Source organism: Heterodontus francisci, chromosome 9, assembly GCF_036365525.1.
Source record: "Heterodontus francisci isolate sHetFra1 chromosome 9, sHetFra1.hap1, whole genome shotgun sequence".
Lineage (NCBI taxonomy): Eukaryota > Metazoa > Chordata > Chondrichthyes > Heterodontiformes > Heterodontidae > Heterodontus > Heterodontus francisci.
This window is the reverse complement of record NC_090379.1, coordinates 11248426-11274130: the sequence shown is the minus strand read 5'-3', so window position 1 is coordinate 11274130 and position 25705 is coordinate 11248426. Positions and strand designations below refer to the sequence as shown.

Sequence of the window (25705 nt, the reverse complement as noted above, 5' to 3'; positions counted from 1 at the left end):
TTGTTCCAGTCCTACCTGAGCCCGGCCCCCCTCGCCTCTTCTTCCAGTCCATTGATGACTGTATCAGTGCCATTTCCTGCTCATGTCCTGAACTGGAAAACGTCCAATTTCCCACCTTCTTCACTTTCACATGGCCCATCTCCGACTCCTCCTTTCCCTTCCTCAACTTCGTTGTCTCCATTTCTGGGGATAAGCTGTCTACAAATATTCATTATAATCCCAGAAACTCCCATAGCTAACTGGACTACACTTTGTTACAAGGATTTTGTTTTTGCATTGAAAACTAAGGATTCTGTGTGTTTTAAAAAACTGAGAAAGGATTTCAGTGGACATTGAGACACCTGAACTTTATGAATGGTTTGAAAGGAAGTTCAACAGGAGCTGAACTTGTAAACAAGGACAAGAAAGCAGGTAATTTCAAGGAAACCAGTAAGGGGTTTGACCTCAGAGCCACTCTTTCAGTGACAAGAGAGAGAAGTTTCACTTTCAGTTTTGAACTTTAAAAAGCCAGCATGTCTGGACAAAAAGCAGGCATTTGAAATTTGATTCTGACATGCCTGGAGATCAGATGACGACCCTGGAAAAAGTGTTACCTCTCTGTACAGAATCTCTGCATCAAGAGTGGTACTGTTGATTCTTACATTTTTTAAGAAACCCTGAATGCTTGCAGAAATCTTGTCTCTTTAAAAAGGACTTTTGCATCGATGTGCAACAGAGAACTGACACCTGTTGCTACACCCTGATGGAAGACCTATATGAAGCCTGCTGCAGTTGAATTTTCTTGAATGCCTACCCACGCAGACTGTTCATCGACTTCACCCGGAAAGATTCAAGTGGCATCCAAGTATTTGACTTTGGGACACCTCGCCTAACCAAAGATCTTCCTTCCAGATCATAAGAGACTAAGTTATTTTTTATTATTCCTTTCATTCCTATGAAACAGATGTAAAACAAAATCCTTTTTTTCCCCGGTTAACCCTTTTTTGTGTATATATATGCATGTGCATGAGGGCTAGGGAAAAATAAGGAGCTTTAAGATATTGATTTATTTCATTATTGATTAAGACTCATTTTGTAATCAGTCACTCAGTACCTTGCTCTATGGCAGCGAGGCCTGGACAACGTATGTCAGCCAAGAGCGACGTCTCAATTCATTCCATCTTCGCTGCCTCCGGAGAATACTTGGCATCAGGTGGCAGGACCGTGTCTCCAACACAGAAGTCCTCGAGGCGGCCAACATCCCCAGCTTGTACACACTACTGAGTCAGCGGCGCTTGAGATGGCTTGGCCATGTGAGCCGCATGGAAGATGGCAGGATCCCCAAAGACACATTGTACAGCGAGCTCGCCACTGGTATCAGACCCACCGGCCGTCCATGTCTCCGCTATAAAGACGTCTGCAAACGCGACATGAAATCCTGTGACATTGATCACAAGTCGTGGGAGTTAGTTGCCAGCGTTCGCCAGAGCTGGCGGGCAGCCATAAAGACGGGGCTAAAATGTGGCGAGTCGAAGAGACTTAGTCGTTGGCAGGAAAAAAGACAGAGGCGCAAGGGGAGAGCCAACTGTGCGACAGCCCCGACAAACAAATTTCTCTGCAGCACCTGTGGAAGAGCCTGTCACTCCAGAATTCTATTTCATGCACTTCCGCTCTCACCCTTTCCCCTCTCCCCCAGAACCACAATAGGGTTCCACTTGTTCTCACTTTCCACCCCACTTGCCTCCATATTCAACAAATAATCCTCCACCATTTACACCACCTCCAGCATGATGCCACCACCAAACACATCCTCCCCTTCCCGTCAGCATTCTGAAGGGACCATTCCCGTGACGACACCCTGGTCAACTCCTCAATCACCTCAACACTTAGTCCCCTTCCCACGGCACCTTTCCATGCAAGTGCAGGAGATGCAACACTTGCTCTCTTACCTCCTCTCTTATAACCATCCAGGGCCCCAAGCACTCTTTCCATGTGAAACAGTGATTTACGTGAACTTCTTTCAATGTAGTATACTGTATTTACTGCTCACAATGCTGTCTGCTCTACACTGGGGAAATCAAATGCAGATTGGGTGACCGCTTTGTGGAACACCTCCGTTCAATCCGCAAGTATGACCCCAAGCTTCCGGTCGCCTGTCATTTTATTTCTCCACCTTGGTCTCCTGCAGACGTCTCTGTCCTTCGCCTACAACAGTGTTCCAATGACGCTCAATGCAGGTTCAAGGAACGGAACCTCATTTTTCGACTAGGCACTTTACAGCCTTCTGGACTCAACATAGAGTTCAACAATTTCAGACTGTAATCCCAGCCCTCATTTTGATTCCTTTTCTTTTGCATGTTTCGGCCTTAATCTTGTTTTTTTTTTCGTTTTCACTTTCAGGTAGTAGCTATTCGTTATTCTGGCATTCACACCTGCTCACAGCCACCTTTTGTCTCTTTACTTGTCCCGTTACCACTCCCTTTGGCTCTGCGCCACCAACTCTTTTGTCATTTAATGTCTCCCATCTCCCTCCCTATCACCGACTTTTCCACCATCCCCCATTTGACCTACTTAAAGCCTATTACGTTTCTAACTTTTCCCAGTTCTGATGAAGGGTCTTCAACCTGAAACATTAACTCTGTTTCTCTCTCTCCACAGATACTGCCAGACCTGCTCAGCGTTTCCAGCATTTTCAGTTTTTATTTCAGATTTCCAGCATCTGCGGCACTTTGATTTTGATCTACATCTCCTTGCTCCTCCCCGTGTTGTCACCATCTCGAAATCAAGACTCATCACTCCATCTCCAACTCAATCTTTCCCTGAACTTCAGATCTGGATCTCCTCAGTCACCCCCGCTCCTATAGTTTACAAACTGATAAAAAAGGCTGAAGTGCCTCAACCATTAATTTTTCACATACATTGTCTTCTCTCTGCCCTAAACTATGCGCCTCAATTGCTTTCCCTGCTTTTTCAGTCCAACCTAACTTCATAATAACAAACCCTGCTGATTGCCAACACCCAGTTTTAATGAACCAATGACAGGACCCGATTTGATCAATGCTAATCAGCCCCACTACAACAAACACTTAAGATGAACATGTTTTTGGACAGGTGAACAAGATAGGTACAGCACACACTGAGAACAGCGTGAATAATATGAGTATATTGTATAGTTGTTTGAACCAGAATCGAATGATGTTCAAAGCTTTTTGGTTAGTTCTTCGTTTTTCTGATGCAGCAAATTGCCATCATTATCTAACGACATTTTCTGTCAGTCCTGAGGGGATTCTGTATAGTGAAGTTTAGCTGCGTATATCATAGAATCTTACAGCAGAATGAGGCCATTCGGCCCATTGTACCTGTGTTCTTTGAAAGAACTATCCAATTAGACCCACTCCCCCCTGCTTTTTCCTCCACAGTCCTGAAATTTCTTCTTTCAACTATTTATCCAATTGCCTTTTGAAAGTTACAGTTAGATCTGCTTTCGTCACCCTTTCAGGCAGTACATTCCAGATTGCAACAACTCACTGTGTAAAAAACACCCCTCTCTCCTCTGGTTCGTCAGTAATTTGCCTTCAATCTGCACCCTTTGTTACAACCAGGTGAAAAAGGGGTCTAGGGGTTCCCTCTCAGCCTTTTCCTGTTTGGCCGTTACAGGGTTTAGTTTTTAAAACACCGTGCATACGTGATAAACACGCACACAAATAGAGACAGAGGAGGAGAAAGAATTAAAGAGGAGAGTTTGAAGTAATATGGAGTTCAGTTGCTCATTTTGGGATTTGATATAAAGCCTTTGATTGCCGTTAAGTCTTGCAGTTCTTGTTGGGGCCCAGTGCACACTTTCACTTATTTAGCCGGTACCAGAAGGCTGCAGGGGTTTTCTCACTTGAGGCTACAGTTACTTCCGAGGGTCCCTGGAATTTTGCATGACAGAGGGAGAGAGAGAAAGAGAGATAGGTGCTCTCTTCTTCAAGTTCAGTTGCAGTCTCTTCTCCAACTGTGTGGCACAATTCAAACAACTCCAAGTTGGTCAGCAAGTTAATCATGTGACCAGCTCCTTATTTGAAACAAACTCTCCTGCGTTTTGTGGATTTCTCCCAAGTTTGGCAGACACTCTTAGTATGGGGGTGGGTGCTGGTGGGTGGTGGAATGCTGGCTTTTACACATTCAATGTCTCTTGGTCAAAACCATCTGGCTAATTGAACAGGGAGGCACTCCCATTGTCTTCTCCAGGTAACTGTCCTTTAGAATGAGAATGTGCAGCCATGTTTCAGTAATCTTTTAAAACAAGTTATTTTTCAGTCCAGTAACAGTTTAAAATTATTGTTCCATGTAACGAAATTAATACGTCTCATTTTGGTAGGTGTGGTTTTCATCACACCTTTTGTTGCCAACCCTTCTGGAAACTGTACCTCTCTATCAAAACTCCTCATAATTTTGAACACCTCTATTAAATCACCCTTTAACATTCTGTGCTCTGAAGTGAACAACACCACTTTCACCAGCTTCTCTCGCTCTCTCTCTCTCTACAAAAAGCAGAACATCTACCAGTGAAAGAAATTGAGTACTTATTTTCTACAAGGAACAGCACTAGTGCCAGTACAATGTTTGGCTTGATTGAATTGTACACCTTGAAGCTTGCTGTCCACTTTAACTTATTGCAGTTGGCTCCAGTTGGATAAGGTAAATATTCTCTCTTGCTTAGGTTTACACTGGGCTGGTGTAGCACTGAGACTGGGCTCGAGGGAGTGGAATTGCAACTTGAGGCAGGAAAAAGTTAGACATGCAAATGCAAACAAGCAATGTGAGCAGCAAATTACAGGAGGTAAAAGGCAACGAAACCACAGAACCAATCACAGTCGTTATCTTATTATAAAGGCTGAAAGTTATACAAAACCATACTCACACCCCATGTTCAATGTGGAGCCATTACAGTCACTATAGTGAAATCTCTCTTAGGCACTGAGGTCGACAGAGCACATAGAGACACTGGAGAAGGTGCAAATATACTTACCAGATGATAGCAGAACTGAGAGGTGATACTGATCAGGAAAGACTGAACAGGCTGGGGCTCTTTTCTCTAGAAAAGGGAAGGCTGAGTTCTTCAAGATTGTGACGGATTTGATAGGGTAGACGTCGAGAAAATGTTTCCACTTGCAAGCAAGACCAGATCTAGGAACCATAAATATAAGGTGGTCACTAAGAAATTCAATAGAGAATTCAGGAGAAATCTCTTTACCCAGAGAATGTGGAACTTGTGACCACAAGGGGTAGTTGCGGTGAATAGTATAGATGCATGTAAAGGGAAGATAGGTAAGCACATGAGGAAAAAAAGACTAGAAGTGCATGTTGATAGGGTGAGATGAATAGCGTGGGGGGGAGGAGTCTTGTTGGAGCAGGGACTAGTTGGGCTGAATAGTATGTTTATGTGCTGTGTACACTATGTATTATGGCGCAGGCAGGTCCTTTACTATATGCCTGGTATTTACTGAGTTAGTTGATCTAACACAGGTAGATAGATGGTCTCTATAATCAGCAGGTAGTGAAGGAAATTAAGCATTTATTTTAACAGCTGGGTGTCATGGGGAAACCGTCACTGTGATGAAAGAGTCAAATCGAACCCATGAGCACCCTTTGTAAGTTGACTTTGACCTAACCTGCCCCAATATGGGGGTGCAATCCCGCCTTGGTAACTCCTGCCCACCCCGATCAACAACCACCGACCCCTGTTGGACAATGCACACATGCCAGTCTGTGTAATGCCCATCCTACCCAAGTACTGTTGACAACTGGGCAGCCCTATGGTAACAAAGCCCGTCCCTCAAACTATACTAGGTTTCCGTATTCCACTTGTACCTTTCACTGCAATGGGACTGTACTGCCCTCCCTGTATCAGCAGAAGGAGAACATAAGAACATAAGAAATCGGAGGAGAAGGTCATTTGCCCTCTTGAACCTGCTGCACCATCCAATAAGATCATGGTTGATCTGATTATGGCCTTAACTCCATTTCCCTGTCTGCCATCCCCCCCGCCCCACCCCATAACCATTGTCAATCAAAAATCTGTCTAACTCAGCCTTGAATATATTCAATGACCCAACCTCCATTGCTCCCTGAGGAAGAGAATTCCACAAACTAATGACCCTCTGAGAGAAAGAATTCCCCCTCATCGCCGTCTTAAATGGGAGACCCCTTATTTTTAAACTGTGCCCCCCCCAGCTCTAGTCTCTCCCACAAAGGGAAACATCCTCCCAGCGTCCACCTTGTCAAGTCCCCTCAGAACCTTACATGTTTTAATCAGATCACCTCTCATTCTTCCAGACTCCAATGAGTATGGGCCCACCTGTTCAACCTTTCCTCATAAGACAACCCCTTCATCCCAGAATCAGCTGCATGAACTTTCTCCTTAAGTAAGGAGACCAAAACTGTACGCAGCACTCCAGATGCTGGTCTCCCTAACTCCCTGTACAGCTGTAGCAACACCTCCCTACGTTTATACTCCATTCCTCTTGCAATAAAGGCCAACATTCCACTTGCCTTCCCAATCACTTGCTGTACCTGCATACCAATTTTGTGTGACTCATGTACCAGGATAACGCAGAGTTCTGCAGTCTCTCTCCATTTAAATTATGTTTTTCTATTCTTCCTGCCAAGTGGACAAGCTCACATTTTCCCACAGTATACTCTTATCTGCCAAATTTTTGCCAACTCACTTATGTTACAATCTCAGCAGGATAATAAGGGGTCTCTCAATTAAGACGGAGATGAGGAGGAATTCTTTCTCTCAGAGGGTCATTAGTCTGCGGAATTCTCAGCCAAATTAAACACTCTAGTAACCCCGGAATAAAACAGACCAACCCAGGCATCTTTTAACAACAAAAAAATTAACTATTTATTAAAAAAATTAACACTACTAAGATAAACCTATGACTAAAGATCTTATAACTTCTTATTTTAATCTAACTTTCCCATTCACACACATACACTCAAAAATAACAGTAGTTAACTAGTTTTAAAAATGGTGTTTTTAACATTAGCTGTTTCTTAAGAATAAATAAATAAGTCTTTGTGGATTAAGTTCCTGATGGATGAAGTATTCTAATGTGAAAATAATCAAAGGCTACTCAAAGTCTCCACATGGATATGATGAAACTGTTCTTAATAGACTTCAGTCGCAGCAGGCATCAAACACTGGCGAATTCCAGAAAATACAGTCAAAAGAGATTCAATTTTGAAGCAAATACTTCCTGGTTTGGAAGTAAAGAAAATAAGTTCAGCAATACAAATGATCTCTTAAAAGAAGGCTTTTTTTCCCCTTTAGGCAATTAATTTGGCCTGTAGCTCCTTGTAGAATTTCTGCTGAGAGAATGGACAGCTCTTTTCTCATTAGTACGCTTTGCTGGAAAGTCTCTCCAAACAAAACTGGTTCATACAGTTAAGTGGAAACATTATACCATGTGACCTCTCTCTCCTGCTGTTGCCCAGGGTAACAAGTGCAGCTGGCACACTCTGCCTCAGAAAATCCAAAACTTCTCTCCCTGGCTTAAAGGCACACTGTTTTAATCCGAGGAGAAAAATAATACAAGTCCTTGATACTTAACCTATCGACATTCCTTTGCAGATTCTTTGTGTCTGCTTCACAACTTGCTTTCCTACCTATCTTTGCATCATCCACAAATTTGGCTACAATACACTGGGTCCCTTCATCCAAGTCATTGATATAAATTGTAAATAGTTGAGGCCCCAGCACTGATCCCTGTAGCACTCCACTAGTTACAGCTTGCCAACCCCGAAAATTACCCATTTGTCCCGACTCTCTGCTTCCTGTTACCTAACCAGGCCTCTATCCATGTAACCATTTATGTGGCACCTTATCGAATGCCTTTTGGAAATCCAAATACACCACACCTACTGGTTCCCCAATATCCACCCAGCTAGTTACTTCCACTAAAGAACTCTAATAAATTAGTCAAATATGATTTCCCTTTCACAAAACCATGTGGACTCTGCCTGATTGTGTTATAATTTTCTAAATGTCCTGCTATTATCTCCTTAAGAATGAATTCAAGCATTTGCTTTATGACAGATGTTAGGCTAATTGGCCTATAGTTTCCTGCCTCCCTCCCTTTTCCTTCTTGATTTTCAACTATTCTTGGGAGTTTGATTCTCATTTGTCACAAATCTCAAATTCTGAATAACCTGAGAATGGAATTCTGGCCTTGAATTTCTGGTCAGAAACGTGGTGAGTTTTAACACCATGGTATGAGTGCTTACTTTTCAACAAGATCTCTGCCCAAAACCCAGGGACGTTGACAGTCTTGTCTCCCTGTTGGGCTGGCAACACTTTGGAGGAAGCCACAGTTTAGGAAAAGGCAGGGAGCTTGCAGCTTGGGATAGAGATCCTGAGGTAGAGGGGTTACAGAGTGGTTTGAAGGGTGAAAGGGGGGTGATTGCAGGGACCTAGAGAGAGAGATATCGGGAGCAGAGATGGCAGGTGGGGGTGGTCAGTGATGGCAGGGGGGATGAGTCTGATCACATGGGAGGGGATCTGAGATGGGAGGGTGCTTGGGGAAAGCAGTCCTGCTCACCCTGACCCACAAGCAGTGCTGCAAAAAGCACTTCCCTCTTCCTCGCAGCAGTCTTCGCCTCCCTTCAGCTGCTGGATTTCCTGAGGCCCAGGGAACCCGGTTGGCAAGGGTTAAATTTAAAATGTGAGTCACGCAGCCTCATCCAAATATTTAACTGAGCACCCCACCTCCTGGGAGCTGATTGGTTGATTTCCTGCTCTAACCGCCGCCCCACCCTTGTTAACACCGAAATTGGACAGGTTTGAGGGGGATTTAGTTCGGATTTGAGATTTAAAATATTTTTATGTTTCACCAGTCCCTAACCTACCCATAGTTGTGAGGTAAAATTCCCCTCAGAAAATTGAACAGGACAGAAGAAGGCCATTTGGCCCGTCATGCTTGTGACGGCTCTTTGAACGAGTTATCCAATCCGACCTTTGCTTATGGAGATATTAAATAAAGAGAACAACAGCTTGCCTTTATATAATACCTTTAACATAGTAAAATCACAGGAGCGTTATCAAACAAAATCTGACATTGAGCCACGTAAGGAAATATTTGGGCAGATGACATAAAGCTTGGACAAAGAGGTGGGTTTTAAGGCACATCTTAAAGGAGGAGAGAGAAGTAGAGAGGCGAAGAGGTTTAGGGAGGGAATTCCAGAGTATAGGGCCCAGACTGCTAAGGCACGGCCACCAATGGCGCAGTGATTAAAATCGGAGATGTGCAAGAGGCCAGAATTAGGGGAGTGCAGAGATCTCAGAGGGTTGTCGGGCTGGAGGAGGTTACAGGGATAGGGAGAGGTGAGGCCATGGAGGGATTTGAATACGAGGATGCGAATTTTAAAATCGAGGTGTTGCCAGACCAGGAGCCAATATAGGATAGCGAGCACAGGGGTGATGGGATATGGGCAGCAGAGGTTTAGATGAATTCAAGTTTATGGAGGTTATGAGGTAGGAGGTGGGACAACATTAGAATGGTCAAGTCTAGACGTAACAAAGGCTGGATGTTGTGTAAGCAAAGGAGTTCAACAGAATTCTATAAATACAGAGGTCTAAATCGCAGGACAGATTTCAGTAATTGGAATGCTTCGAGCCAAGCTTTCCATCAGTTCTCTAGATACCCACACCCCAACCCCTGATGCCACCATGAACCATATAAGTATTTTTAATGTCACAAAATTACTAACAGGTGAGGAAGCCCAATTTAATTCATCAAATCAGAACAACTCCACATTCCCGTTATCATTTCTGAATACATAATCTAGGCTGATCTTCCCAGTACAGTACTGAAGGAGCGCTGCACTGTTGAAGGTGCTGTCTTCTGGATGAGATGTTAAACCAAGGCTCCATCTGCCCTCTCAGGTGGATGTGAAAAATCTCTTGACGTTATTTTGAAGTTTGTGGGAGCTTGCTGTGCATGAATTGCCTGCTGCCTTTCATACATTACAACAGTGAGTACACTTCATCACGCAACGCTTTGGGGACATCCGGAGGGCCTGAAAGCCGCTATATAAATTCAAGTCTTTTTTTCAGAAATTATTCCAGGGCTGTCACCTCCATCACTTTGGCCAGGAGTCCAACACACCATGTGTCGATTGTTCCCTGTATGGAGTTAAACCTCATGCTCTCGGTGCTAAACTTATCTTTCACTAGTTTGAACCGAAACTAAAGGGTCGTCGAAATCCGGAGCTCTCTTCCCCCAAAAGGCTGTGGATGTGGTGGACAATCGAAATTTTCAAGACTGAGATTGATAGATTTTTGTTTGATCAGGATACCAAGGAATATGGAGCAAATTAAAGTCATTTTCAGGGTTTTCACTTCAAATCCCTTAACAACATTCTTACACATGGACATCTCCCGGAGGCGTGCTTTCTAGGTTATAAAGAACCAGTTTCCCCAGCTTTTCATCCCCACTCAAACCCCTGACACTAATAGTAAGCCTCGTGACTCTTTTCTCCATGACCTCTAGTGTTTGAATATCTCCCTGGACACAGTAGTTGAAATGCATTTTGACCAGAGCACAGTACAGTGTAATCGCCACCTCCTCTGTCTCCTGCTCCACTAGATTGTTGAACATTGCATTGTCCTTGCTGTTGTTGCTTTGAATTTTTTGAACATGTTGAACGTTGAGGTTGCTTTCAGCATCGTCCCCAACACCATCTATGACGTGTACCTGTCTCCTACATTTCCTATGTGTGATACTTTACATGCTACTGCATCTACCATTGATCTGCCCACTTACCTATTTTCCCCAGCTCACTCTGCAATATCTGAAGTTACACTGTCCTGTCTGTTTTATATAGTATTACACAGTATTTACAATACAGTTGGTCATACTACCCAACTGGTCCATGCCAGTGTTTATGCTCCACTTGCGTTTTCTCCCATGCTTCATCGAGTCATAGAGTCATTTATAGCACAGAAGGAGGCCACTCAGTCCATCAAGTCCATGCCAGCTCGCCATGGAGCTATGCTCCCACTTCCTGGCTCAATCCCCGTGGCCTTGCAAGTCTATTTCTCTCAAGTGGCCATCCAGCTTCCTCTTGAAGTCATTGATCGTCTCCACTTCCACCACCCTTGTCGGCAGCAGGTTCCAAGTCATTTCCACCCACTGCGTAAAAAAAGCTTCCTTATATTCTCCCTGCATCTTTTGACCAAAACTTTCAATCAATGTCCCCTGGTCCTTGTACCATTTAACCCTATCTAACACCATCAACATTTCCCTTTATTCCTTTCTCCCTCATATGCTGATCTACCTTTCCCATAAATGTATCTATGTTATTTGCCTCGACCACTCCCTGTAGTAATGAGTTTCACCTTCCCACCACACTCTGGGTAAAGATGTTTTTCCTGAATTCCCTATTGGATTTATTAGTAATTATGTTATATTTATTGACCCCAGTTCTGGTGCCCCCTGCGTCTTTTATATGTCTATCTTATCAAACCCTTTCATAATCTTGGAGACCTCTATCTGATCACCCCTCAGCCTTCTCTTTTCTAGAGAACAGAGCCCCAGCCTGTTCAGTTTAACCTGTCTTCACATTTGATCAGATTACATTGATTAGGTATTGGAAAGATTAGCTGCCCCATTGCCAAGTCCTGGGACACACTACTTGCCACCTCCCTCCCCCCACATAACTCCTATAATGTTTCCCAATCAAAATTTCCATTCAATGGGATAAACTGCGGGACTCACCGCTCAAAGTTACATGTTTAGAATTCAGCAAAGGAGGACAAAGGGATTGATTATGAAGGGGAAAATAAAGTATGAGAGTAAGTGTGCAAAGAACATAAAAACTGACTGTAAAAGCTTCTATAGATATGTGAAAAGAAAAAGGTTAGTGAAGACAAACATGGGTCCCTCAGAGTCAGAAATGGGGGAATTTATAATGGGGAACAAAGAAATGGCAGACCAATTAAATACATACATAGGTTCTTAGCAGTAATCATATTTCTACCTAACATACAGGAACAGCTGCAAAAAAGACTTAATTCAATTTACTGTTTGTTTAAAGCCTTTTATGTACTTATTCTAGAGGTTCTGTCTTCACAAAGGAGGACACAAATTACCTCCCAGAAATGTTGGGGCACATAAGGTCTAATGAGAAGGAGGAACTGTATGAAATCAGTATTAGTAGGGAAATGGTGTTAGGGAAATTGATGGGATTGAAGGCCGATAAATCCCCAGGGCCTGATAATCTACATCCCAGAGTACTTAAGGAAGTGGCCCGAGAAATAGTAGATGAATTGCTGGTCATTTTTCAAAATTCTATAGACTCTGGAACAATTACCACGGATTGAAGGGTAGCTAAAGTAATCCCACTTTTTAAAAAAGGAGGTAGAGAGAAAACAGGGAATTATAGACCAGTTAGCCTGACATCAGTAGTGGGAAAAATGCTAGAGTCCATTATAAAAGATATAATAGCAGAGCACTTGGAAAACAGTGACAGGATCAGACAAAGTCAATAAAAGCAAAATACTGCGGATGCTGGAAATCTGAAATAAAAACAAGAAATGCTGGAACCACTCAGCAGGTCTGGCAGCATCCGAAGAAGGGTCACTGACCCGAAACATTAACTCTGTTTCTCTTTCCACAGATGCTGCCAGACCTGCTGAGTGGTTCCAGCACTTCTTGTTTTTATTTCAGACAAAGTCAACATGGATTTACGAAAGGGAAATCATGCTTGACAAATCTACTGGAATTTTTTGAGAATGTATCTAGTAGAATAGCTAAGGGAGAACCAGTGGATGTGGTGTGTTTGAACTTTCAGAAGGCTTTTGATAAGGTCCCACATAAGAGATTAGTGTGCAAAGTTAAAGCACATGGGATTGGGGGTAAGGTATTGACATAGATAGAGAACTGGTAGGCAGACAAGAAACAAAGAGTAGGAATAAATGGGTCTTTTTCCGAGTGGCAGGCAGTGACTAGTGGGGTACCGCAGGGATCAGTGCTAGGACCCCAGCTATTCACAATATATATTAATGATATAGATGAGGGAATTAAATGTAATATATCCAAGTTTGCAGACGACACAAAGCTGGGTGGGAGTGTGAGCTGTGAGGAGGATGAGGTTCCTCGAGAACCGCGTTAGGGAACTGGAGCTGGAGCTGGATGAACTTCGGATCATTCGGGAGGCGGAGGGGGTTATTGAGAGGAGTTATGGGGAGGTAGTCACACCTCAGGTAAAAGAAGTAGGTAGATGGGTTACCGTCAGGGGAAGGAGAGGGAACCAGCAGGCAGTGCAGGGATCCCCTGTGGCCGTTTCCCTCAACAACAGGTATACCGTTTTAGATACTGTTGCGGGGGACGACTTACCAGCTGTAAGCAATGGGGTACAGGTATCTGGCACAGAGTCTGTCCCTGTTGCTCAGAAGGGAAGGGGGAAGAGGAGCAGAGCATTAGTCATTGGGGACTCCATAGTTAGGGGAACAGATAGGAGGTTCTGTGGGAACGAGAGAGACTCACGGTTGGTGTGTTGCCTCCCAGGTGCCAGGGTTCGTGATGTCGCGGATCGTGTTTTTGGGATCCTTAGGGGGGAGGGGGAGCACCCCCAAGTCGTGGTCCACATAGGCACCAACGACATAGGTAGGAAGAGAGATGGGGATTTAAGACAGAAATTCAGGGAGCTAGGGTGGAAGCTTAGAGCGAGAACAAACAGAGTTGTTATCTCTGGGTTGTTGCCTGTGCCACGTGCTAGCGAAGCGAGGAATAGGGAGAGAGAGGAGTTGAACACGTGGCTGCAGGGATGGTGTAGGAGGGAGGGTTTTGGTTTCCTGGATAATTGGGGCTCTTTCTGGGGTAGGTGGGACCTCTACAAACAGGATGGTCTTCACCTGAACCAGAGGGGTACCAATATCCTGGGGGGGAGATTTGCTAGTGCTCTTCGGGGGGGGGGTTTAAACTAATTCAGCAGGGGAATGGGAACCTAAATTGTAGTGCCAGTGTACAGGATGTTGAGAGTAGTGAGGTCAGAGATAAGGTTACAAGGACGCAAGAGGGCACTGGCAAGCAAGAACCTGGTTTAAAGTGTGTCTACTTCAACGCCAGGAGCATCCGGAATAAGGTGGGTGAGCTTGCAGCATGGGTTGGTACCTGGGATCTCGATGTAGTGGCCATTTCGGAGACATGGGTAGAGCAGGGGCAGGAATGGATGTTGCAGTTTCCGGGATTTAGATGTTTCAGTAAGAACAGAGAAGATGGTAAAAGAGGGGGGGTGTGGCATTGTTAATCAAGGAGAGTATTACAGCGACAGAAAGGACATTTGAGGACTCGTCTACTGAGGTAGTATGGGCCGAGGTTAGAAACAGGAGAGGAGAGGTCACCCTGTTGGGAGTTTTCTATAGACCTCCGAATAGTTCCAGAGATGTAGATGAAAGGATAGCAAAGATGATTCTCGACAGGGGTGAGAGTAACAGGGTAGTTGTTATGGGGGGCTTTAACTTTCCAAATATTGACTGGAAATACTATAGTTCGAGTACTTTAGATGGGTCAGTTTTTGTCCAGTGTGTGCAGGAGGGTTTTCTGACACAGTATGTGGACAGGCCAACCAGGGGCGATGCCACATTGGATTTGGTACTGGGTAATGAACCCGGCCAGGTGTTAGATTTAGATGTAGGTGAGCACTTTGGTGATAGTGATCACAATTCGGTTAGGTTTACCTTAGCGATGGGCAGGGACAGGTATATACCGCAGGGCAAAAATTATAGCTGGGGGAAAGGAAATTATGGTGCGATTAGGCAAGATTTAGGATGTGTAGGATGGGGAAGGAAACTGCAGGGGATGGGAACAATCGAAATGTGGAGCTTATTCAAGGAGCAGCTACTGCGTGTCCTTGATAAGTATGTACCTGTCAGGCAGGGAGGAAGTTGTCGAGCGAGGGAGCCGTGGTTTACTAAAGAAGTTGAAGCGCTTGTCAAGAGGAAGAAGAAGGCTTATGTTAGGATGAGACGTGAAGGCTCAGTTAGGGCGCTTGAGAGTTACAAGCTAGCCAGGAAGGATCTAAAGGGAGAGCTAAGAAGAGCAAGGAGAGGACACGAGAAGTCATTGGCGGATAGGATCAGGGAAAACCCTAAGGCTTTCTATAGGTATATCAGGAATAAAAGAATGACTAGAGTTAGATTAGGGCCAATCAAGGATAGTAGTGGGAAGTTGTGTGTGGAATCAGAGGAGATAGGGGAAGCGTTAAATGAATATTTTGCGTCAGTATTTACAGTAGAGAAAGAAAGTGTTGTCGAGGAGAATACTGAGATTCAGGCTACTAGGCTAGATGGGATTGAGGTTCACAAGGAGGAGGTGTTAGCAATTTTGGAAAGTGTGAAAATAGATACGTCCCCTGGGCCAGATGGGATTTATCCTAGAATTCTCTGGGAAGCCAGGGAGGAGATTGCAGAGCCTTTGTCCTTGATCTTTATGTCGTCATTGTCGACAGGAATAGTGCCGGAAGGCTGGAGGATAGCAAATGTTGTCCCCTTGTTCAAGAAGGGGAGTAGAGACAGCCCTGGTAATTATAGACCTGTGAGCCTTACTTCGGTTGTGGGTAAAATGTTGGAAAAGGTTATAAGAGATAGGATTTATAATCATCTTGAAAAGAATAAGTTCATTAGCGATAGTCAGCACGGTTTTGTGAAGGGTAGGTCGTGCCTCACAAACCTTATTGAGTTTTTCGAGAAGGTGACCAAACAGGTGGATGAGGGTAAAGCAGTGGATGTGGTGTATATGGATTTCAGTAAGGCGTTTGATAAGGTTCCCCATGGTAGGCTATTGCAGAAAATACGGAAGTATGGGGTTGAAGGTGAATTAGAGCTTTGGATCAGAAATTGGCTAGCTGAAAGCAGACAGAGGGTGGTGGTTGATGGCAAATGTTCATCCTGGAGTTTAGTTACTAGTGGTGTACCGCAAGGATCTGTTTTGGGGCCACTGCTGTTTGTCATTTTTATAAATGACCTGGAAGAGGGTGTAGAAGGGTGGGTTAGTAAATTTGCGGATGACACTAACGTCGGTGGAGTTGTGGATAGTGCCGAAGGATGTTGTAGGGTACAGAGGGACATAGATAGGCTGCAGAGCTGGGCTGAGAGATGGCAAATGGAGTTTAATGCGGAAAAGTGTGAGGTGATTCACTTTGGAAGGAGTAACAGGAATGCAGAGTACTGGGCTAATGGGAAGATTCTTGGTAGTGTAGATGAGCAGAGAGATCTTGGTGTCCAGGTACATAAATCCCTGAAGGTTGCTACCCAGGTTAATAGGGCTGTTAAGAAGGCATATGGTGTGTTAGCTTTTATTAGTAGGGGGATCGAGTTTCGGAGCCACGAGGTTATGCTGCAGCTGTACAAAAATCTGGTGAGACTGCACCTGGAGTATTGCGTGCAGTTCTGGTCACCGCATTCTAGGAAGGATGTGGAAGCTTTGAAAAGAGTGCAGAGGAGATTTACTAGGATGTTGCCTGGTATGGAGGGAAGGTCTTACGAGGAAAGGCTGAGGGACTTGAGGTTGTTTTCGTTGGAGAGAAGGAGGAGGAGAGGTGACTTAATAGAGACATATAAGATAATCAGAGGGTTAGATAGGGTGGATAGTGAGAGTCTTTTTCCTCGGATGGTGATGGCAAACACGAGGGGACATAGCTTTCAGTTGAGGGGTGATAGATATAGGACAGATGTCAGAGGTAGTTTCTTTACTCAGAGAGTAGTAGGGGCGTGGAACGCCCTGCCTGCAACAGTAGTAGACTCGCCAACTTTAAGGGCATTTAGGTGGTCATTGGATAGACATATGGATGAAAATGGAATAGTGTAGGTCAGATGGTTTCACAGGTCGGCGCAACATCGAGGGCCGAAGGGCCTGTACTGCGCTGTAATGTTCTAATTCTAATTCTAATTCTAACTCTAAAAAAAGAAGCTCCAGTGTGATTTGGACAGGTTGAGTGAATGGGCAAATACATGGCAGATGCAGTATAATGTGGATAAATGTGAGGTTATCCACTTTGGTGGCAAAAACAGGTAAGCAGATTATTATCTGAACGTCGATAGATTGGGAAAGATAGAGGTGCAAAGAGACCTGGGTCCTTGTGCACTAGTTACTGAAAGTAAGCATGCAGGTGCAGCAGGCAGTTAAGAAGGCAAATGGTTTGTTGGCCTTCATAGCGAGAGGATTCGAGTACAGGAGCAAGGATGTCTTGTTGCAATTATACAAGGCCTTGGTGAGACCACACCTTGAGTATTGTGTGCAGTTTTGGTCTCCTTATTTGAGGAAGGATGTTCTTGCTATGGAGGGAGTGCAGCGAAGGTTCACCAGACTGATTTCTGGGATGGCAGGACTGACATATGAAGAGCGATTGGGTCGATTAGGCTTGTACTCGCTAGAGTTTAGAATAATGAGAGGGGATCTTATAGAAACCTACAAAATTCTAACAGGACTGGACAGACTAGATGAAGGAAAGATGTTCCTGATGGTGGGGAGTCCAGAACCAGGGGTCACAGTCTAAGGATAAGGGGTAAGCCATTTAGGACTGAGATGAGGAGAGATTTTTTCACCCAGAGGGTGGTGTACCTGTGGAATTCTCTACCACGGAAAGCAGTTGAGGCCAAATCATTAAATATATTCAAGAAAGAGTTAGATATAGTTCTTAGGGCTAAAGGGATCAAAGGATACGGGGAGAAAGCGGGAACAGGGTACGAGTTTGGATGATCAGCCATGATCGCATTGAATGGCGGAGCAGGCTTGAAGGGCCGAATGGCCTACCCCTGCTGCTATTTTTCTATTTTTCGATGTTCTCTGAGTTTGCAATCATTGGGTTTTAGGTAGGCAAGCCAAGTCAAACTTTATTTAAAATGCATTTGTCAAACTTTATTTAACTTTGATGTTACAAACTTATTACAATTTAAGAAAGATACAAGTACAATTCATATTTGTAATGCGTGATACAGAAATAGAACCTTTAAATAAACTACCCACAAAAATAAACTATTTATTGCAAATACCAGTACAAAAGACTTAATCAAATTGGCCCACATGATTAAGCTTTCCCTCCACATTCTTTAGACTTCTGTTGGTTCACCTAGGAGGTATAAGTAAGAGGAGTTTGGGGTGATAATCTATCATTTACTTTGCCTCCCTGCGTGGGAATGCAGTGGTCAACACTCTGCAACTTCCATCTGATCAGCACTGCATCACGTGCCAGCTGGTAAATTCTCACCCCATAGCACAGGATGTTGTACCTCACTGCTGCTTGTGGAAGCTTGCTGAGTGCAAAATGACTGCCACGTTTCCCTACATCATAGCAAGGACTAGACTTCAAAAAGTGCATCATTGGCTGTGAAGCGCTTTGGGATGTCCTTAAGTCATGAAAGGTGCTATAAAAATGCAAGTTCTCTCTTTTCAGCAGCCGTTAACTGCACATAGGTGGCATTGCGTCAGCCATTCCTCATTTGGTAGCACTCTCTCGTCTCTGAGTGGGAAGGTGGTGGGTTCAAGCCCCACTCCAGACACTTGAGCGCAAAATCCAGACTGACACTCCCAGTGCATCACTGTTGGAGGCACCGTCTTCCTGATATTATGAAAGAAGGTACGTCACTGTCTTCGGTATGTTCTTGATAACAAGTCAGAAGTTCTTGTGCCTCAACTGTGAAGACCCTGGGGATATCAAAGTTAAAGGAGACTTTCCAACATTGATATTTTCAAAGAGTTTTGATGGATTGAGTTTAGTAGAACATTCCCAGTGGGTTTTATCTTATGTTGTCATATTTGACATTTCCAAACTTCTTGTGCAACATGTGTAAGATCCCAAGGGAAGCTGGAGAAGGAACAGAGGACACTTGGAGAATAACTTTCTAAATTAGCTGGAATGGAACATTGCACCAGTCTGTAAATGTGATTCAGCTGTGTAAAAAGATAAGGCAGAACATTCTTCACCAGTTATTCTTTAGAGTATAATGTCGGAGGAAATTCTGAAACAGTTGGGGACTTGTGAGTTAATCAGGGCAAGTCTGAACAGATTTCTCAAGGGCAGGTAGAGCTTAACCAATAATGTACAATCATGGAACTGAAGAAATGTCAGAGAGTACGGTTAAAGTGGATGAGAATTCGATGGAGTTTCAAAAAGCGTTGATACATGAACCCTACAGTCTCTTTTGAAATTGCACTCACATAACTGAAGAACCAGCGTCATTGATGTCTCATGTCCCTAGGGACAATTCTTAGCAACTGAACTTTTGAACTGTGTCATGGACTTGAAACGCTGTTTTTCTTTATACAGATGTTGCCTAACTTGCTGAGCATTTCCAGCATTTTCTGTTTTTACTTCAGATTTCCAGCATCTGCAGTGTTTTGCTTTCAATCCTGAACCATGCCCTTCAAAATCTCTAGTTCTGATGGTAGATCGGACCCAAAATGTTAACCTGTCATTTCTCTTTCAGATTCTGACTGACCAGCAGTTCATGCCCAACATTTTCTGCATTCAGTTCATAGAATGTTACAGCAAAGAAACAGGGCAATCGGTCCAACAGGTCTGTGCTGGATTTTATGCTCCACATAAGCCTCCTTTACCCCTGTGGATAGAAGTTTCCTCTGGTAGCTGGCTGTAAGGGTTTTTTAAAAATTTATTCATGGGTGTGGGTGTTGCTGGCTCAGCCAGCATTTATTGCCCATCTCTAACTGCCCTTGAGAAGGTGGTGGTGAGCTGCCTCTTGAACCGCTGCAGTCCATGTGGGGTAGGTACAGCAACAGTGAAGGAACGGCGATAGAGTTCCAAGTCAGGATGGTGTGTGGCTTGGAGGGGAACTTGCAGGTGGGATTGAACGGGATGGGTTGGGATCATCCCCTGCCTGACTCTATATTCCATTTACTTCAATGGGAAGTAGAATTGGGTTGGGATGTAAAATGACCGGCTGCATTGATCTCATCAGCTTCCCACTAGCTAGTTAGGTTAAAATGACCCCTTTAATTCTTCCCTGAAGCTCCAATCTTGCACTGGTCCTTACCAAGTCTTAGCGTAAATTCTAATCCAATTTGAATACTTAATTGAAGCCAATCCAATTATACTCCTTCATGGAAACTCTAATCCGATCCTCCAATCAATGGAAGAATGAAAAATTCCAATCCTGATCCTTCCTGGAAACTGATCTGATCCCAATATTTCTTGGAAGTTTTATTTAAATTGTAATCATTACTTGAATCGCTAATGCAGATCCTTCCTGAAATCTCTAATCCAATCCTAATTCTGACTAGTAACTTTAATCCTACCCTCAAAATAAAAGGACCAATGATGGCACAGTATAAAGACATCTAATATCAGGATGGGGTTTTGAAGTATTGGTTAATTATATAATACATTCAAAATGAAATTAGAGGAACATCAAGGGTAATACATTGAATAGAAGTTTTCCCATCCCTTTTAACGTTGCCTCAGATAATATCAACAAATATGGTAAAGCAGAGGAGATAATCTGTTCTTTAGTGATGTTGGTTGAGGGATAAATATTGATCAGGACATCAAGGAGATGTCCCTTCTCTTTGAATAGCGGCATAGAAGCTTTAATAAAAACAGAAAGTGCTGGAAATACTCAGCAGGTCTGGCAGCAACTGTGGAGAGAGAAACAGAGTTAACGTTTCAGATCAGTGACCTTTCATCAGAACTTTATGTCTACCTGAGACAGAAGATCGGGTCTTAATTTAACATTCCAAGCAAAATATGGCACCTCTAAGAGTGCAGCTGTCCCTCAATACTGCACTGGGAGTGTCAGCCTGGATTACGTGCTCAATTCTCTATGATGGAACTTTCTGAACCTTCTGATTTGGAGGTGAGAGAGAGCTACCTGATAAGCCAAGGCTGGCACCAGTTGATATGGTCTTCAGGTGAAAGTTCAATCTGCAGCTTTCTGGTGTGCTAATCGGCAAGCATTTACTTCCCTCATTTTGCGATAAGGAGGTTTACAAGAGGCTCCAGGAGCCTCATCAGGATCCCATGCGTGCTCTCTGAGACGAAGGAGTAGAGAATGGGATCGGCGACACAGTTCAAACTAGTCAACAACAGCCCGAAGTGGTAATAGTGGAACGTGTTCTTCACAAAGTTGCAGTTGTCCTCAAATAGAGTTCTGACCAGCAGCATGACGTGATAAGGGGCAAAACAAATGCAAAAAATGATAATGGTGCTCAACACCAACTTTTTGATCCTTAACTTTTGACCCAGCTCAATGCCTCGACTCTTCCAGATAGATACCCACAGCCTGTAATAGGAAAAGGCCAACAGAGAAATGGGGAAAAGGAAACCAACAGAGAGACGATAATAGTTTATTCTCCTTTGCCAGGACTGCAGTGGATAATGCTCGAAACACAATAAATGATTATTTTGATCTTTCACAGTCTCGTGGTGGGTAAAAATGAAAAGACTGGTTAGGATTTCTTTGATCCAGACAAGGGCACTGACCAGAAGTGCAGCTTTCAGAGTTCTGAAGGCGTGGAATCTTAAAGGGTGCACCACTGCTAGGTAGCGATCCATGGAGATACAGCAGAGGAATGCAATGCTCACATATATATTCTCATAGAGGATGATCCCAGTAACCCTGCACAGCAACTCGCCATTCACCCAATTATCTTCCATCAATAAGTATTGGATCCACAAGGGAAAACAGGCGAGGTGTAACAGGTCTGAAATGGTCAGATTGCAGAGATAGACTCCCAGCTCATTCCTCTGGCTGATCTGTAGGTAACTGTGATACAGGGACAGGAGATTAAGCGGGAGGCCGATGATGAAGATGAAGATGTAGACGGTGGGAAACAGGACCTGGTGGACATTGTAATCTAGAGTACAATTGGTGCAATGATCTTCATCACACTCCGTTTGATTGGTCATCTCCAGAGACGATATGAAGAGAACGCTCTTCAAATTATTCCCCTGACTGCAGTCTTTAAGTCAACCAGGAAATCAAGTGCTTTTTAAAACTTCAACATTGAGAGATCTTCCTGAGGTAGGGTGGGGATTGGGGGGATGGGGGGATAAGAACAAAGAAACAGGTTATGAAGGCAAACAATCAATGTCCCATGTTCTGTGCAGCATGAGTAAAACTTTACATCAGATAGATGTGCATAGGAACTTAGGAACAGAAGGCCATTCAGCCCCTCGAGCCTGTTCTGTCATTGAATTAAATCACGGCTGATCTGTATCTTAAGTCCGTCTATCCATTTCCATATCTTTTTTAATTCCTTTCATGGGATGTGGGCGTCGCTGGCCAGGCCAACATTTATTGCCCACTCCTAATTGCCCTTGAGAAGGTGGTGGTGAGCTGCCTTCTTGAACTGCAGCAGTCCTTGGGGTGTAGGTACACCAACAGTGCTGTTCGGAAGGCAGTTCCATGATTTTGACCCAGTGACAGTGAAGGAACGGCGATATAGTTCCAAGTCAGGATGGTGTGTGGCTTGGAGGGGAACTTGCAGGTGGTGGTGTTCCCATGAATCTGCTGCCCTTGTCCTTCTAGGTGGTACAGATCGCGGGTTTGGAAGGTGCTGCCTGAGTAGCCTTGGTGAGTTGCTGCAGTGCATCTTGTAGATGGTACACACTGCTACCTCTGTGCGTCAGTGGCGGAGTTAATGAATGTTTGTAGATGGGATGCCAATCAAGTGGACTGCTTTGTCCTGGATGGTGTTGAGCTTCTTAAGTGCTGTTGGAGTTGCACCCATCCAGGCAAGTGAAGAGTATTCCATCACACTCCTGACTTGTGCCTTGTGGATGGTGGACAGGCTTTGGGGAGTCAGGAGGTGAGTTACTCATAGTACCATAAAACCATAGAAAAATTACAGCACAGAAGGAGGCCATTCAGCCCATCGTCTCTGTGCTGTCTGAAAAGCTAGCCACCCAATCTAATTCTACCTTCCAGCACCTGGTTCATAGCCTTGCAGGTTACAGCATGTCAGGTGTATGTCCAGGTACCTTTTAAATGAGTTGAGGGTTTCTGCCTCCACCACTGAGCTGGGCAGTGAATTCCAGACACCCACCACCCTCTGGGTGAAAAAGATTTTCCTCATGTCCCCTCAAATCCTTCTACCAATCAGCTTAAATCTGTGCCCCCGGTAATTGATCTGTCTGCTAGGGGAAATAGGTCCTTTCTGTCTAGTATATCTAGGCCCCTCATAATTTTATACACCTCAATCAAGTCACCCCTCAGCCTCCTCTGTTCTAAGGGACACAACCCTAGCTGATCCAATCTTTCCTCTTAGCTGCAATTTTCAAGCCCTGGCAAAATTCTTGTAAATCTCCTGTGTACTCTCTCCAGAGCAATTATGTTCTTCCTGTGATGTTATGACCAGAACTGTATGCAATACTCCAGCTGTGGCCGAACCATCATTTTATACAGTTCCAGCATTACATCCTGCTTTTGTATTCTACACCTCGGCCAATAAAGGAAAGCATTCCATATGCCTTCTTCATCACTCTATCTACCTGTCCTGCCACCTTCAGGGACTTATGGACATGCACTCCAAGGTGTCTCACTTCTTCTAACCCTCTCAATATCCTCCTGTTTATTGTGTATTCCCTCGCTTTGTTTTCCCTCCCCAAATGCATTACCTCACACTTTTCTGGATTGAATTCCATTTGCCACTTTTCTGCCCACTCAACCAAACCATTGATACCATTCTAGAGTCTACAGCTATCCTCTTCACTATCAACTACACGGCCAATTTTTGTGTCATCTGCAAATTTTCCAATCATGTCTCCCATATTTAAGTTCAAATCATTAATATATACCACAACAGCAAGGGACCCAACACTGAGCGCTGTGGAACGCCACCGGAAACCATTTTCCATTCGCAAAAACATCCGTCGACTGTTACCGTTTGTTTCAAGTACAGGAGCAAAGATGTCTTGCTGCAATTATACAAAGCCTTGGTGAGACCACATCTGGAGTAATGTGTGCAGTTTTGGTTTCCTTATCTGAGGAAGGATGTTTTTGCTATGGAGGGAGTGCAGCGAAGGTTCACCAGACTGATTCCTAGGATGGCAGGACTGACATATGAAGAGAGATTGGGTTGATTAGACTTGTATTCGCTAGAGTTTGGAAGAATGAGAGGGGATCGCATGGAAACCTACAAAATTCTAACAGGACTGGACAGACTAGATGCAGGAAGGATGTTCCCGATGGTGGGGGAGTCAAGGACCAGGGGTCACAGTCTAAGGATAAGGGGTAAGCCATTTAGGACTGAGATGAGGAGAGATTTCTTCACCCAGAGAGTGGTGAACCTGTGGAATTCTCTACCATGGAAAGCAGTTGAGGACAAATCATTAAATATATTCAAGAAAGAGTTAAATATAGTTCTTAGGGCTAAAGGGATCAAGGGATACGGGAGAAAGCGGGAACAGGTTATTGAGTTTGGATGATCATCCATGATCATATTGCATGGCGGAGCAGGCCAGAAGGGCCAAATGGCGTAGTCCTGCTCCTATTTTTCTATGTCTCTATGTTTCCTGTCACTGAGCCAATTTTGGATCCAACCTGCCACATGGGCTTTCATTTTTCTGACCAGTCTGCCATGTGGGCCCTTGTCAAATGCCTTACTAAAATCCATGTAAACCACATTCACTGCACTACCCTCATCAATCCTCCTTGTTACTTCCTCAAAAAACTCAATCAAGTTAGTAAGACATGACCTTCTCTTAACAAATCTATGCTGACTATCCCTGATTAATCTGTGCCTTTCTAAGTGGCAGCTTATCCTGTACCTCAGAATTGATTCCAATAATTTACCCACCACCGAGGTCAGACTGACCGGCCTATAATTATTTGGCCTATCTCGCGCACCCTTTTTAAACAATGGTACAACGTTCGCAGACTTCCAATGCATTGGTACCTCACCCGTATCCAGTGAGGATTTGAAGATGATCCTCAGCACATCCGCTGTTTCCTCCCTGGTTTCCTCTAACAACCTTGGATGAAATCCATCCGGCCCTGGTGATTTATCCACTTTCAAGGATGTCATCTCCTCTAGTACTTCCTCTCTTATTATGCTCATCGTATCTAATATTGCACACTCCTCCTCTTTAAATACAATGTCTGCATCAACCCTCTCCTTTAGGAAGACAAAGACTCATTAAGAAGCCTACCCACATCTTCTTCATCCACGCATAAGTTGCCTTGTACATCTCTTGATAGGCCCTACCCTTTCCTTACTCGCCGCAGGATTCCTAGCCTCTGACCTGCTCTTGTAGCCACGGTATTGATATGGCTACTGCAGTTCAGTTTCTGGTCAATGTTAGCCCCTAGGATGTTGATAGTGGGGGATTCAGTGATGGTAATGCCATTGAATGTCAAAGGAGATGGTTAGATTCTCTCTTGTTGGAGATGGTCATTGCCTGGCATTTGTGTGGCGTGAATGTTACTTGCCACTTATCAGCCCAAGCCTGGATATTGTCCAGGTCTTGCAGCATTTCTACATGGACTGCTTCAGTATCTGAGGAGTCACGAATGGTGCTGAACATTGTGCAATCATCAGCGAACATCCCCACTTCTGATCTTATGATTGAAGAAAGATTGATGAAGCAGCTGAAGATGGCTGGGCCAAGGACACTTCCCTGAAGAACTCCTGCAGTGATGTCCTGGTGCCGAGATGATTGACTTACAACAACCACAACCATCTTCCTTTGCACTAGGTGTGACTTCAACCAGTGGAGAATTTGC

The 25705-nt window shown here is 44.1% G+C and overlaps 2 protein-coding genes across 9 annotated transcripts in view; both read right to left on the bottom strand.

The window, feature by feature from the left end:
* Positions 1–18091: 18091 nt before the first annotated feature.
* On the bottom strand, positions 18092–21888 carry LOC137373580 (ovarian cancer G-protein coupled receptor 1-like). Its single transcript, XM_068038556.1, has one exon. It carries the CDS (start codon positions 21886–21888, stop codon positions 20947–20949), a length of 942 nt encoding a protein of 313 aa, XP_067894657.1. The 3' UTR covers positions 18092–20946.
* Positions 21889–21909: 21 nt separating this feature from the next.
* Positions 21910–25705, bottom strand: part of LOC137373579 (ovarian cancer G-protein coupled receptor 1-like) — a 98223-nt gene continuing 94427 nt past the window's right edge. For 7 of the 8 annotated variants that reach the window (XM_068038549.1, XM_068038548.1, XM_068038547.1 and 4 more), the window contains one exon: positions 21912–21998. In XM_068038549.1, the coding sequence (XP_067894650.1) occupies positions 21972–21998 (27 nt within the window). In that variant the 3' untranslated portion in view covers positions 21912–21971. Of the gene's footprint in view, positions 21999–25705 lie in introns of all 8 variants that reach the window. The other variant, XM_068038554.1, reaches the window with a different exon arrangement.

What these genes read in the sequence shown, in the direction of transcription:
- LOC137373580 (XM_068038556.1), bottom strand. Translation starts at nt 21,888, where the DNA reads ATGACCAATCAAACGGAGTGTGATGAAGATCATTGCACCAATTGTACT.